The sequence below is a fragment of the Talpa occidentalis genome, unplaced genomic scaffold (assembly GCF_014898055.3).
Source record: "Talpa occidentalis isolate TD23 unplaced genomic scaffold, MPIMG_talOcc4v2.1 talOcc4.5, whole genome shotgun sequence".
Taxonomy (NCBI): domain Eukaryota; kingdom Metazoa; phylum Chordata; class Mammalia; order Eulipotyphla; family Talpidae; genus Talpa; species Talpa occidentalis.
The window spans coordinates 106,261,949-106,278,162 of record NW_023604861.1 but is presented as its reverse complement, the minus strand read 5'-3'; the positions used below and the strand labels follow the sequence as shown (position 1 = coordinate 106,278,162).

At 39.7% G+C, this 16,214-nt stretch overlaps 1 protein-coding gene across 2 annotated transcripts in view; it reads right to left on the bottom strand.

Moving 5' to 3' along the window:
- Positions 1-9,171: 9,171 nt before the first annotated feature.
- PSME4 (proteasome activator subunit 4) overlaps positions 9,172-16,214 on the bottom strand; it is an 82,153-nt gene continuing 75,110 nt past the window's right edge. For both annotated transcript variants that reach the window (XM_037528071.2, XM_054701993.1), the window contains exons 42-47: positions 16,029-16,157; positions 14,918-15,073; positions 12,822-12,984; positions 11,352-11,485; positions 10,410-10,548; positions 9,172-9,888 (exon numbers count right to left, since the gene is read on the bottom strand). In XM_037528071.2, the coding sequence (XP_037383968.1) occupies positions 10,414-10,548; positions 11,352-11,485; positions 12,822-12,984; positions 14,918-15,073; positions 16,029-16,157 (717 nt within the window). In that variant the 3' untranslated portion in view covers positions 9,172-9,888; positions 10,410-10,413. The remainder of the gene's footprint in view (positions 9,889-10,409; positions 10,549-11,351; positions 11,486-12,821; positions 12,985-14,917; positions 15,074-16,028; positions 16,158-16,214) is intronic.

Below are 16,214 nucleotides of genomic sequence, written 5' to 3'. Positions count from 1 at the left end.
AAGAAAGGGGCAGGTCAGTGAGGGGATACTGGGGGCTCCAAGTAGCAGCTACAGATAGCCCAATATAGAAGTCTCTCAGCACGCTACAACAGGCACAACTGTGCCAATGAATATCAGATAAACTGCAGTTCTGGGGAGAACCATCTAACTGACTGGTGTGCTTCATGAAGAAGATCATCTCACCTATATTTTCAAGTTCAAATTGCACACATCATGACAATATATGACTATCTCCACTGGGAATAGTCATCAGCTTTTCTGCACCTTCCTTATGCAGGTTTTATGAGAGAGAAAAATATAAATCCTGACCTTTTTGTTTCTTCTTGATGAGAACTTGAAAAAGTGGCTCACTCCCATTGTATTTACTTAAAGCTTGTACAGTTATTTCTGAACAATTTTTGATACCTATGTTTTAAAAGACTACTTTTTTTTAAATTGTTAACTGGAGGATGGGTAAAATGATGAAAAACAGAAGTAAAAGAGAAAAATCAATTTGAGGGCCTCCCTGGTGGTGCAAGGAGTTAAGACGCAACCTATGAAGCTGTCCGCAGTCTCTGCAAAACGAGTTCGATCCCCCGGCTGGCTAGGGAGCAACCCATATGGTAAAGCAGACCTCTCCTGACCTGCCTGCTGTTCCTCTCAGCAGTGTACTTTGGTCAGTCTGTCTGTTCTGTTTCCCTCTCTGTCTCTGGTGAATCCTCTCACCCCCCACACCTCTGGCCTGTACCCCAGCTCTTATATGCATAAGTAAATCGTCAAAAACATAAAAGGGAAAAACCAATTTGAATAAAAATAAAGGAGAATTCTAGGTTAGTAATATAATAATATTAATGGTCAGTATTATTAGTATATTAACTTTATTAAGAGTTTATGATATGATAGGTACTTTGCTCAGTTTTTCACACTAATAACCTTCTGAACCCTCACCACAACCCTGAGTTAGTATAACTTACATGCATTTTACTGATGAGGAGACTGAGTTAGTGAGACTCTTACTAGTTGCTCTTTAAAGCCCAGAATCTTCACCACCATGTTCGCAAACAGAACATCAAAGAAATCAAGGGAGGGAACGCCAACTCAAAGTTGTTAACTGTTCTTTGTTGGGTGGCTATTATACACCAGGCACTTATGCTAGCTTTACATAAGTTATCAAACTTTATTTCATTCTCACTATAAGCCTCTGAAGTAAGTAGTGTAATCCTTTTCCAATTGAAAATTCCTGGAAACCAAACATTGAATTCTTTCTCTCCTTTTTCTCTCTCACTCTTCTGTGTACCGCTTTGACAATACTGATAACTATGGTTCCAGGTAATTATAAATTACTCCTTTTGGGATAATGGTGGGGGGTGGGGGAGAAGGAATTAGAGTTTGGGAAGGGAAAAAGGAGGGAAAGCAGATGACAGAAAGGTTTTGGAAGAGTAAAATAGGAGCAATAAAGGAAGTGGAGGGAAAGTAAGCCCAGGACTTAGTACTAATTTCTAGGACTTTAACAAAGAGCAGGCTCACAGCACAATGTAGAACAAAGTTATGATGGCATACCCACGAAGCTCGGTGACTTGGAAAGGGAGTAGATCAATACCTATTTGCTACCCTCAAATATTAAATGCTATTTTCAATGCAGCAAGCAAACTGCATTGGAATCACTCATAGGTCTAGAAGAAAAGGTGAGTATAAAATCATAAAATCAACTCCCGTGCTGATCAGTAGTGGGATCGCGCCTGTGAATAGCCACTGCACTCCAGCCTGGGCAACATAGCGAGACCCTGACTCGAAAAAAAATAAAAAAAAAAAAAATTATAAAAATTAAAAAATAAAAAAAAAAAATCATAAAATCAGAAACATTTTAAATTTGAACAACGGCGATAAGCAGGCATATTAGTCACAAAAAAAGGGGAATGATTTCATATGCATCTTGCTATGACAAGGAAGAAAGGATCCCAAAGTAACTAGCAAGGGGTACTGAAAATGTATTGTACAGTGGCAATTTGTTCTTATTCAGATGTGTGAAGAGCCTCTGAAAACCTAGCGTGCTGCCTTAACTTTTTAGTGTATATAAAAACATTTTATATGTACTTTTTTCTTTTTTTTCCTTTTTATATTCCCCATACAAGTACAACCCCCTTATTTTGACCCCAATCCCTCCCCTCCGCGCCCCCCACCCCCCATAGAGTGTCTCTGGTTCATAGTTGTTTGTTGATTTTGATTTTTACTTTCTTATAGTTATTCTTTTTCCTGGCCCCTTATTTAAGTTTTCTAGATTCCTGCTATGAGTGTGACCATCCGGTATTTTTCTTTTTCTTTCTGGCTTATTTTTATATGTACTTTTGTCAGTCAACTCATGACTTGGAGTATTCCAGCCCTCAACCTCCCCGCACCCCCACCACCTTTTGTTTGTCTCATAAAGACTTAAATTCCTTCAGGCCGGCATTTTCAGGGTCTAATCCTCACAAGTAGCGAGAGTCCGTATTATTATTTTTCACATTGTGTTTATATTGATCAGGAAAACCTCAGGGAAGTTACCTGACTTGCCCAAGGTTACTAAGATTCCCAGGTACAGATTTATCAGATTTCAGAGCCCTTGCTCTGTCTCCCAGAATGGACTCTCTAGAAGATGAAGCAGCTGCTGGTGTTGAGTCCTGAAGACCTAGGTCGTGGATGAGGGCGGGGGGAGGCAGTGGAGCCCCCCAGTTGGGCGGTGGGGTGGGAGACTGGGGCGAGGGGTCTCCCAGGGTCACGGGCAGCGAAGTTCAGGAGCTCCCGGAATGGGGAAGGTTTTGGGTAAGGCGGGCCTAGGCCGGGCCAGGGAAGCTAGCTAAAGAAGGGGCAGTCAGTGGGGTGTGGAGGGCTCCCCGGGGCCTGGCGGGGCAGGGCTGCCGCGGCACCCGCGGTGCGCGAGAGCCGCAGGGCAGGGGCGCGAGGGCCTCCCCGCAGGCCGCCCGGGGCGCAGGTGCGCGGCCGCCGGGCCTGGACTAGCGCACCGCGCGCCTTGCTCACCCGCCGGCCTCCCGGGGCCTGGCCGCCCGTCTCCGCGGGGTCCCCGCCCTCGGAGGGTCCTCGGCCTCTCACCTGCCGGGTGGCCGCAGCGCCGCCCCTCCTCCTCCATCTCGCAGCCTGGACGCGCGCTCCGCCCGCCGCCCCGGATAACGCAGGGCTGGAGGCATCATCGCCATGGCCGCCGCCTCCGCGCATCCCGGAGCCACGGCGAGCCCCGGGCGCGGAGGCGCAGTCACGGAGACGCGGAGGGCGCCGCCCCCTCCGCGGGACACCCAGGCCTGGGCGGCCCCAGCGCCCCCCGCACTGCGGCCGCCGCGCGAGCTCCCCCGGCCCCGGCGCCGCCCCGCCCTCGGCCCCCCGCGCCGCGCGCTTCTTCGGCGGGTCGTCTTGGCGTTCGGGTGTCTGCGCTCCCCGAGGGGGCCAAAACCTGACATGCAGAGAGAAGGGGAACGGTGGGGGCACCGATGGCACGCAGAGGCCCGAGGGCCGCGGCCTCAGCAGGTAGGAGCCGTGGGACGTGGGACGGGGCCGGCTGGGCCGTGGGCTCCCTGCGCAGCTCAGCAGGACCCAGGCCCGGCCTAGCTCCCCTCTGGGTTGCGGGCAATACTTTTCCTTACTTGAAACCGTTGTCGTCGTTTGGAACTTTGAGACACCGAATTTGTAAATCAAGTTATTGTAACATCTTTTAAATAAACCAACTTCAACGTAAAATTTTTTAAGGAACCTACTTTTCTCTAGCCTCTCCTGAGGGAGCTCAGCAAGAGTTGCAAGGTACAAGCATCTAAAATAGCCAAGCCCAGAGATACCGACGTTAAATTTAATGTTGTGTTGAATGCAAAATCTTGACAGCAATACGTGCAAACAGGCAAGAACAGAAAACAAAACACTATACCGTCCTCTCATTCTCTGACATCAGTAACATAACATGTCCAAAATCAGAACTTAATTTTAGTGTCAGATCCATCAAGTTAAACTCTTACACCTGGGTAATCAGTATCTTATATTTCAAACCTTGTCAGGGGTACTATTTAGAAATAGAGAATGTTATTTGATACTCTTTCCTTCACTCTGGTGCCAGAAAACCTGCACATTCCATTTAAGTAAAATACCTCAGTGAGAATATTGCTACTGAAACCTCTAGTGTAAACAGAACCGTTTGGGCCTCCCTGGTGGCACAGCGGTTGAGCGCTGGGTTGAGAAGCTGCCCGCAGCCTCTGCAGCGCCTGTCCGCTCCCGGCCACTGGAGGAGGATCCCACATGGCGCGCAGACCTCTCCTGCTGCCCGCTGCTCCCCTTAGCAGTGTACTTCGGCACTTCTGCCTGCTCTGCTCCCTGCTCTGGCTCTGGTGAATTCTCTCACCCTCCCGCGCTTCTGACTGTACCCAGTGCTTGTATGTATAAATCAATCAATAAATCTTTAAAAAAAAATAAACAGAACTGTTTGGCACCGATAAGTACCAAATAATTTAACTTAATCATAGAATTTATCTTTCCCAGTTCTCTGTGCTTTCAACGGAAAACCAAGGGGGCTGGCACATTTATCAAGTAGCTATTCAGTCCAGAAGTTTAATATGCTATCAGAACTCTGTTTAGAAATAATTTCAAGCATATTTTCCAATGAATTCCCACATAATACTCATCCACTTGCAATGCAGCAATTCTACTGTCAATAATGGTGACCTTGGGTGCTAGAAATAATTAGCAGAAAAAGACCACCAGATTAGTATTTAGAATGGGAACTCTAATCAAAGTTATGTCCTTCCCATATGAACTAGCTACTGTATAAATTACCAGTTCATTTCCAGATACTTTGATGGAAGATTAGGTTGGGCAGGTGACCACCAGAGTTATACATATGGGAGAGATAGTCATACTGAGGGAAAAAAACCCCACCAATTCACAAGTTGTAAAGGATTCTGAAGATACAGAAGAGGAAATCAGGACCCACCAAAATTCTAGAATCAGTACATCAGCAAAGCTAAAGCTAAAATGTGAACATAATGTACCAGCACAGTGTGCCCATTTGGAAAGGACACTGGCTACTAATAGTCAAAAAATGGAAAATCTGCAATAAATAAGCTGGACTTTAATATTTTAAAACATGAATGGGTTATCAATATCCAGAGACACCAGCATTCTAATTACACACTGGTATTGGCAATGCAAATTAATACAAGTACACTTTAAGGAAGACATACAATACAACCATTAAAATGTTCAGATTCTTTAAACAAATAGGACTACATCAAATTAAAAGTGGTTGTATGGAGAAACCACCACAAAAACATAATGGCAACCTATGAACTGAAAGGAAGTATTTGCACAACACACACAAAAAATACATAAAGAACTCGTATAGCCCAACAACAAATCCCAATTACCCAATCAAAAAGTGGGCAAAAGACCTAAATAAATACCCCTCCAAAGACAACGTTCAGATTGCCTATAGGTAGATGAAAACATTCCCATCACATAGTGCAAGGAAAATGCAAATCAAAACCACAATGAGATATGAGAATCCTCACCTCTGTAAGGATAAGACAGGAAAAATATAGGTGAGAGTGAAGAAAAAGGAATATTCACTCACTGTTGAAGGGAATGGAATTTGGTGCAACTTCTATGGAAAACAGCATGGAAATTCCTTAAAAAATAAAAATAGATGCAGAAATACCACTTTCTAGGTATTTACCCAAAGCATATGAAAAACACTAAGATTTATGTACCCCTGTGCTCACAGCACCATTCTTCACAATAGCAAGTCATGAAACCAATTTAAATGCCCATCAATAGACCACTGTATAGAGAAATTGTAAAATACATACCCAATGGAATATTAATCAGCCATTAAAAAAAGATGAAATAGTGCCTTTTTGGGAGAATGTAGATTGACACTGAAATAACTATGCTAAGTGAAATAAGTCAGCAAAATAAAAGGTAGTTACTAGACAGCTTGCCCCATTTGCGGAATATAAACAACGACAGAAACAAATTGGAAAAACACAACAAAACAATTTTTATACTTTGTGAAAAATAAATTGGTTAACAATTATTTAACTGTTAGGAGAGGTAAGGGGAAGGCAGATGATAGGTTACTGGCATTGGAGTTTGTTAGAGGGTAAGTGAAGCATATGCAGAGATGTATTAAGTTGTATTTCCAAAATTATAGTTATTTAAACAACTGGCAAATCAATAAAACTTGGAAAGAGTATGTTTAGATTCCTCACCTAAAAATCTTATTACTTGGAATGAATCTTTTTTTAAAAGATTATTTATGCATAGAAGAGCTGGGGTGCAGGCCAGAGGTATGTGTGGAGGGTGGTGGTGAGAGGATTCACCAGAGACAGAGACAGGAGCAGAAAGGAGGACTGACTGAAATACATGGCTGAGGGGAGCAGCAGGTGAGACAGGCGAGGTCTGCTGCTCCCATGTGGGTTAGCTTCCTTGCTGGGGATCGAACTCATGCTGCAGTGGCTGCAGATTGTTTCTTAGTGCTGAGACTTAACATCTTATGCCTCAGGGAGGCCCCACTTGGAATGAATTTTAAAGAAATACTTAAGAGAAAAAGTATGAAGGAAAGAAAATGTTCATTAAATTTTTCTATATGTAGTAGAAATGAAAACAATATTGAGGATCACCAATGGGAATACTCAAAAAAGTTCTATCAAGGGTCTTTGGTCAACAAAGTAACTACAAAGTATGTAGAAAGTTGTTTTTTACCACAAAACAAAATTCCAAATTCCACACTGGTCCTTTCTGCCCACACTACTAATCACCAAATTGGCCTCCAACATAAAGGACCTGGCAATGCCCAGTATTTTGAGTATTTTAAAAAAACTTTCTAATCCTAGTTACCATTTTTTTTTTTAATCAATAGGTCATAATCTTACCTTCAAATTTTAAAAAAGTCTGTTTAAGGATCCATCCCTAAAGATTAGCTCAAAATCCCATTTAGATAGGTTTTACCTCGACTCTTAACCACCCTAAAATTAGTCTTCCTCGGCACCATTCCTGCTGTCCATTAGTCTTTTTGATTCAACATACATTAAAGATTTTTCAGACAGATGTAGACTTCCAGTCCCTTTTACTCCTTCTACCCATTCATTATTGTGGCAGAAAACGTAGTAGTTCATAGTATAACCAGATTGGGATACCAAGGTAACATACAACTCCTAAACCAGGCATTAGAATTACATGGGTCACATGTTAGAAACTCAATTAAGGTACCCTAGTTTTTAGGTGTAGAGTGGATTTTAGGAGCCTTCAGGAGTTCTCAATTCTGGTTGTACAACTGAATCATCATGGAGTTTTAGATATTGATGCCTGACTCCTAGGTTGGAGAAATTCTGACTGAGGAACATAATAGATGCCCAGTCCTCAACTCCAGGAACCTTGCTAAAACAGTTTCATATAACTTGGTTAGAGAAAGTCTCATTACTCACGGATGGTCTCAACATGAGGAACCATCATGAGCTGGAAGCATTTAGAATTTGCATTTTAACAAAATCCCATGTGATGCCTAGGCATATCCATTTGATACTCATTCAACTAAGTATGTTGTCCACCACAACTCTTTGTACTTTTAGAAACATTCATCTGTGTTATTCAACAGATAAACCACTAGCCAGATGTGGTTAAAGAGCAATGTGAAATGCATTATCATTTCTTTTTTTTTAAATATTTATTTATTTATACAAGCACTGAGTAAAGTCAGAAGCGTGGGAGGGTGAGAGAATTCACCAGAGCCACAGCGGGGAGCAGAACGGGCAGACTGACTGAAATACACTGCTGAGGGGAGCAGCGGGCGCGCGGCAGAAGAGGTCTATTGTGCCATGTGGGACCCTCACCGGCGGCCAGGGATCGAACAGGCGCTGCAGAGGCTGCGGGCAGCTTGGCAGCCCAGCGCTCAACCGCTGTGCCACCAGGGGAGGCCCGCATTTTCATTTCTTGAAAGATTTTATTTATTTATGCATACAAGAACTGGGGTCTAGGCCTGAGGCATGGGTAGGTGAAAGGGTTCACCAGAGACAGAGTGAGGAGCAGAACAGGCAGATCAACTGAAATACACTGCTGAGGGGAGCAGCAGGCGAGACAGGGAGTGGTCGGCTGTGCCATGTGAGTCAGCTCCCTGGCCGGAGATGGAACTCATGCAGCACTGGCTGGTGATAGCCTCATAGCGCTGAGACTTTAACCTCTGCGTCACCAGGCAAGCCCTGCATTTTCATTTTAAATGTAGTCATATAGTGCTACTAGCTAACAGTACTAGACAGGTCCAATATAATAAATTTTGGTCAGAAGGCATGAGTGTACAAATCCAGACTTATCAATATAAAAGAGTTGCTGCCTATACAACTGTCTTCTTCTCTTAATGAAGACAAAAGCCAGGTGTTAAAAACAATCCATTTATTGGGTTTTAAGCTAGTTACACAATTGAATTAATCAGTTTGGCACTACTCTATACAGGGATGATGCCTGTGTATGCTGACACTTAAATACTGTACCAGGACCTCTGCTGTGCTTAGGTCTACGTGGAGTCATTCAGCAAGTAAGATACTGAAAAATATGCTTTAGTGTTCCTTTAAGGAAGACTGTACAGGATGTGTTTATAAGATGACATTCACTAACTTGTGAATTACTTCAGCCTAGAATATACCTTGCATTCTACAAATCTGTTGTAGGCAAACATGTGGTGTTCATATTTAGAGATGCACACAAAAAAGTTACATAAAAATTCAGACATTCTAATGATAAATGAACTGAAAAACAAACAAAAATCAAAAAACCCACCCACACCTCAGCTTTTGTAACATGACAGAAAATAATTTAAAAACACAAAAAATGGCATTCAATTGGTTCAAAGCCAAAAATCACTATAATAAAGAGCTACATGTGAATCTTTACAAATTATACAATGGTGTTGTGTAAAAGATTGCATCTGTACAGTCTTGTCAATGCTATCTCTACAGTTTATACAGTCTTTTACATCTATGTAACATTTAAACAAATCAGTTAAATATCAAGACTTAATAGTCTCAACGATTCTGCAGGAAAAAAAAAAAGCAAGGGAAAAATTTTCAAAAATTACAGAATTTCCACGAACACAACAGTGTTCCATAACAGTTTTTAAGGAGGATCAAACAATATTTGTAAAGAATACAGGTAAAAATCAACCAGCCAGAGTTTTTATTGTTGTTGCTGTTTATTTTCAAAATCACACATCGTATACACACACAACAATCAATCAAAAATGTATTCACCAAACCCCCAGTTCTTTAGCAACTGCCCTTCTTTTCAGCACCAAAAACTCCAGTCTGTGTGAAACACATGGATACAGACTCAACTCTGTGTCTTGGTCGAGTAATCCATCAGGTCCTTGGTTAGGTTTGAGACTTGCCCACTTTTTCCTTCCCTCTTCATGGCTCTTTAGACCCAAGGCTCTCAAGGCTTCAAGATTCATGGCCCATGGCCCTACTACCCAACAGCCATTTGGAAAGAATTCAAAATAATTTGAATTGCGATGAATGAAATGATAGGACCTGTATTAAAGATGGGTATTCTCCATTCCAAGTAAATTATTTCTTAATGCGTTCCTCGACTGTCTGGTGTTGGGTGCCATGATCATATTGGGTTAATTATTTTTAGTCTGAGACATTGTGGCTTTGTGAGATGCCTTAAAGAAAAAGTGATCAATATTCTGAAAACATTTCCGGACAGGTTAAGAAACAAATGGCAGCTGAGAACCTGTAAAATGCAGACTAATGGAACCAAACACAGAAGCCACCAAAATGATGAGAGCTCAACAAAGGCTGAGTTTTAAACCTGCAGAGAGCCACCACAGACGGTACCTGAGGATATGGAATTTTTGATGAAAAAGAGCTTGAAGTGAGGACTACTCACCTGTATCAAAGAGGAAAAAAAATTTCAGTTAGACAACAGTACGTCCAACTCTAAAAATGCAGTATGTAAAATTTTCTTCATTTTTCTCATCCCTGAAAACACTGGCAATACTTTACCTACAATATTTTACCTAGAAAGGCTTTTGGGATCACCCTCTTTAATATACTTAAGAATAAAGATAAAATTATCTTACAACTGAGATGAAATTATCTCATAGAATGAGAGTACTCAGGGTATCTCAATGCCTAAGGCCAACTCAGGTAACAACTAAGGGTAAGATTTATCTAATGAATCCTAGACTATTAAACCTAATCATTAATAAAGATCTAAAAAGCAGTCACATCAATTCTCTGTGAACTTTCACTAGCCAAAGCAAAATTAAAAAAAAAAAAAATCTTTAAGCAATGGCATCTAAGAACATCAGCAACATGAAAAAACTTAAGAACACCTACTTCTTAGTCATCAAGTAAGTGACAATTGCCTGAGGATGTCAAATTTTCTTTAAACTCTTGGCAACTTACCCTTCTATGCATAATAACATGGTGACACAAGGAGATCGGTGAGCACAAGCAGCTGGTCATCAGTGAATTGCTGTTTGTGTTCTTGCCAATTGTCATGGTGTGTCCTTCGAAAATTGGATAATGTCTTTTTTACAGTCATCTGTAGAACGGGTAATCCATAAACATTTTAACTTCTCTGAACAACCAGGGTTATATATCAGACAGCTTTAGCTAAGTAACAATCCATCTAATTTCAGATCTCACACATCAAGTGCTACAAAAGCAAAAGTTAACCTTATTTTGCAAAGCCACCAAACTCACTTCTTAGAATTAATTAGCTGTATTTTAGAACAAACTAATGGAACTTATACCACATTTGAAACCAGTTCAACAAACACTTAGACCTATGAATGTAAAAAAGGACAAAGTCAGTGATTTTATAAGTTGTTTCTTAGAAACATAGGTGTTCACTACTATATAATACCATCACAATTTCATTTTTAATATTAGTTTTCAGTTAGGTACTTCCTAGTGTCTAATGTTACAGTTCTGATAAATTCTGACTATCTAAAATGGTAGTAAAAGAAAATTATAAAATTTATCCTGAAAACACTGGCAATACTTTACCTACAATGGACTGGGAGGAGCAGAAGCTATATTGATTTCTTTGCTACCAAAAGATATTAAATATACATGGAGCAAGATTTTTTTTCAACATTTTAAAAGGACAGATTTATTAGGAAAAGGAAAGAAGAGGATGCTCGCACAGACCTAAGGAGGCAGGAAAATAAAAGCTGCGTCTGCAAGATTTTAATTATTGATAAGTAAATGGAGCCTTGGCCGAGGTAAATAATAGTAGTGTTTTTATCAAAACAGAAGGTTCAGGGAGTATTACCAGTACAAATGGTTTCCTACATAGTGTCACTGATTATGCATGTAAAAGCTGATAAGGCAGAATTTTACCTCAATAGGCTGAGGATCATTCAGATGTGCACTGAGATTCATAAGGAGTTGGGGCATCCAGGTGGGAACATCATAAGGACTAGAAAGAACACACGCACCAAGTCCCAGCACCCCAGCATGGCGTTTGACCAACTCTGCAAAGAAAATATACACAAATATTTACAGGACTCTATGCATTAATTATGGTGAAATAAAATTAGTTTTTGATTATGCTAATTATTTCCAATGAGTGCATCTCTGTATTTTAAATGCAATTGCATGCACATGTATCAAAAACATGACTTTGAGGCATCCTATAGTTGTCCATTAATGAAGTGTAACTGTCAGAAATGTCATGTATTTTCTAAAACTAATAAAACAATGGCTTTTTAAATGAATGTATATCAAACACAAAAGTGTAATCCCCGATTCTAAAACAATCTCTGATTAAAATTATAGCCACTATTCTGTGGTCTTCCCTGACCCCCACAGAAAGGTATCAATTCATTAAACACATCATCTATGAGTAATGTTCAAAAATGTCAAAACAGAAAACTACAATGTGTTTTTATTCTAAAGGGTGTGCATTCTTTAGTGATAGAGCTTACCTTAAATTGTTTTCAAATTCTCATTGTTTTTCTAATAAAAGATATGTGTTTGTAAGTGTATTATATACGTATATGTGAAGTAGTGAATAGGGTGCTGGAATTAAAAAGGGAATTTGCAGCAGTCATAATATAAATAATGTCATTTGGAATAATGAAAATCTGAAAATACTTTGGCATTTGTAAATGCAGTTCTCAAGCAAAGAAACTAGAATATACAATGGTATTTTGTTGGATATTGTTATTAGGTAATTATATGACATAATTAAGGACTTATTATATATAATCATATTTCAGTTTCATATTCTAAACACAACCTGCAAATGAAATAAACTTCCTGCTTGCTAATAATCCTATACATTTTCCATTTATCTTGTGACTGTTTATAGTTAGTGTTAGATCAGAGCTTCCTTATAAACAAGACATAATAATAAATCTTATTCACCTGTTTATTGTTAAACTCAGAGTGGAAGCTCATATAGAATAACTTCTCACCCTGTCACCAAATGCTTAATGAAACACCAAATATTCCCAATAAGCAAGGTTTTTTTACTTAGCCTTTCTTCTCTTAGTTCTACACAAAAGTTATAAGTTCTTTAAAAAATATCATTTAGAACTTCCAAAATAACTAATTTTGCATGTTTCTCTCTATAAGGTTATTTAAGGCAAATAGTCACACACTTCATTTATTTTATAATAGGTGGTATGCGGCAATATACAGGTTCTTTTATACATACTTAATTTTAGCTTCTTCATTCCTGATCTTGCCCTCTCTCTATAAAAACAAAGCTCTACAAAAGCAGGGGCAACTATTCCTAGTACACACATATGGGTAATCCTCGTTAATCCCGATAGGGATATTTGTGCTCTCTAGCAGTAAAGTTACCTGCAGAAGGAATGGTATCTCCTACAGAACCAGGATCTCTCTTTCTTTTTTTCGGTAGTTTTGTTTTGCAAAGTTGCTCAAAATGAATCTGCATAGGACTGTCCATGGTAAGGAAGTTACACTGTAACAGACCGCTTAAGGTGGTAGCAGCCATTTCTCGAACCTGTGGAGATAATCACTTCTATTAAAGCTGAGATCTTAAGTCAGGTGGAATAATGGTGATAAGTGGGGTACGAATAATGCTGGTAAGTGGGGTAAGTGCATCTGGGGTGGAAACTTTCCCTGATACCTATATTTTCATTGTATGAGTGCTCCTTTGTAGTTTCTTAATAGAGATTTCTTCAAATTCTCAAAGAATCTGTGATTTCAAAATGAATGACGGTCACTCTACTAATAATAGAGGTGAATGTTTTAACTTTTTTTTTAAAGATTTATTTATTTATTTATGCAAGCACTGGGTACAGTCAGAAGCGCGGGAGGGTGAGAGAATTCACCAGAGCCAGAGCAGGGAGCAGCGCAGGCAGAAGGACAGGTCTGTGCGCCCTGTGGGACCCTCCTCCGGTGGCCGGGGAGCAGGCAGGGTTCGAACAGGCGCTGCAGAGGCTGTGGGCAGCTTCGGAACCCAGCGCTCAACCGCTGTGCCACTGGGGAGGCCCGAATGTTTTAACTTTTAATGCAAAATTAAATTTCCCTATAAATTAATTATTTTCCTACTGCGTGATAGTTCTCTTTATGGGCTCCACCTTTAAACACAGATCCAGCGTCTGCCATTAGGGCCTTCCTGGTGGTGCAAGGGGTTAAGATGCAACCTATGAAGCAGTCTACAGCCTCTGCAGCAGGAGTTCGATCCCCAGTTGGCAAGGGAGCAACCCACATGGCGCAGCAGACCTCTCCTGACTCGCCCACTGCTCTCCTCAACAGTGTACTTCCATCAGTCTGCCTGTTCAGTTCCCCACTCTGCCTCTGGTGAATCCTCTCAGCCCCCATGCCTCTGGCCTATACCCCAAAGCTCTTGTATGCATAAATAAATCTTAAAAAAAAAAAAAAGCCTGCCGTTAAAACAATTTTTACCTAGACTCTACATGACCTAAAACTATTGCTGCTGTTGTTGACAGCAATAAGAACACAAGAGAACTCAGCTTCCATAATTGGCTTATATGGTAGAGGGTTTATATCCAATTTACTTCTAATGAATTTCAGAGGCTGTTGTCAGACTATAAACACAGATTACAGAAATAACTGTGTTTAACTATCTCTATCAAACTAAAATGGGAACTCAGGTTTGAGAAGCAATCATAAATTACAAACATTTCTGCTAAATTTTCATAAAAGCAGGCAATAGTAATTTGAAAAAACACCTGAATGATTTTTTTTTTATGCTCCAATGTCTCTCTAGTTTGAAGCCTGCACTGTTTAAACTCATGAACTTCAAATGTTCTTAGTCACTTTTGTCCATTTTGGATTTGTAACATTATCAGCTTATAAGACAAATATTTATCTTTGAATTTCACAGAAATATCCAAACTCACTCTCCCAGTTTCTCTAATATTAAAAAGTGTCATACATTTCTTGATTATATCTGTAATATATTTTAGTGTAAGATGATCTGATTGATTTTTATTTTTCTCCAACTTCTAACATATTACCCAAACACTTCCAAATTAATTATTCTCTTTCCCAGTAGCAGGGTCTACTTCTGCGATGTTTTTGTTCCAAGGGTCAGTCTGTATATACTATAGTTAATTTATAAGAAAAAGTATTTGCTTTCTTATTAATAAACATACAATCTTGCATCACTTCTGAAAAATTTTCAGCCTAATAGTTTTCTTAAACATTTCGCATTTAGATCACGAAGTTTTCCCTAACTGCAAAGCCAGAAAAAAAAAATATTCGATGCTTGTTTCCATATGTATTATAGCAAATCATGATTAGGGTATCAAAACCACTCAGGGCAATGTTAAAATTAGTTTTTTTTTTTAATAATTTACATTTTTAATAAATCACATCAGTGTGTAATTACTTCAGGGAGGTGGGGTGGGCATGTGGTGCTTTCTTCAAATTTATTGAACTTTGATTTGTTCTAACTTCAATTTTACCTCTAGCTGTTCATCTTCCAAAAGACTTATGATCAGCCACCTGATGTCTCTGACTGCATCTTCATTGTTTAGGAAAATAAAGAGGTTGTAAAATACCATGGTTTGGAGGTAGGTCAGTACTGTATATCTGGCATGCCAAGAACTGCTTCTTGCTGTCTGTGAGAAGTGAAAACAGTATTGATAAGAATATGAGACGACAGCAAAATTACACACATTTAATAGTCCAATGTATTTCTACTTCATATGCATGTAAGCTAATCTTCTATTTCTTTCTAAATAAAAGAGCTTCAGAGGTAGGTAAAGTTCATTTTTCAATGAGTGAGTGGCTGAGAGTAAAGGGGAGGGACATAGATAAAAATCAATTTTATAAAATAAGAGCTATGCATAATTAATGTCTATAGCTCTACAAAGGGTTGCACATTATTTTACTTTCAATAATAGCAGGTAGGGTACTGAAAGAAAACAAGATTAGGAACTACTAAATTCCACTACTAAGAAAATAACCATTTTGGGCAGTTAAGAAACATTTTTTTGCGTTAATCAGACTCAAAATTTGAAACTTATGAGACAATTTTTTTCCACTTTATGTAACATGTGTATGAGCTGGGTAAAGTGTACTAAAAATGCAGTCAAAATATACAAGTAAAAAGTAAAGGGACGGGCCTCCCCTGGTGGTGCAGCGGTTGAGCGCTGGGTTGCGAGGCTGCCCGCAGCCTCTGCAGCGCCAGTTCGATCCCCGGCCACCGGCGAGGGTCACACACACACACACAAAAAAAAAAAAGTAAAGGGAAAATGGTAAAAGGTAAAAGGGAAGGACCATCTTTTCTCTCATAAACACTTTATATCCAAGGTGCTTCATTAGTTAGCTCTTTCTGCATATATAACAAAGTTTGGGAATTGAGTGACTTGATCAAGATCACAGAAGTTGGTGGCAGAGTCATGTAGAGAACTGAAAATGTGTCTTTAGTATGACTTCTCTTAGAATGAAAGAAAAGTCAGATTGAAAGTAAGTATCAGGTGTTGTATATATTAGTCGATATTGTGAAATTCTTATAAAGGTAAACTAAAATTCTAACCAAAAAATGTAAATATTTTAGCTATACACGCTTACCTGTTTTAGCACCTGAAGTACCAAAGGCACTTGATGAGGGTAAAGCAACCCCTGAGACATTAATGATAAACATAACTTTGCATCTCTTTTCAGTTCATCATAGCTATTGTCATTTTCCACGGGGGCAATCTAGATAAAAAAATAAACCAAAGTCATGAAATGAAAAATAACTGCCTATAAGTATGC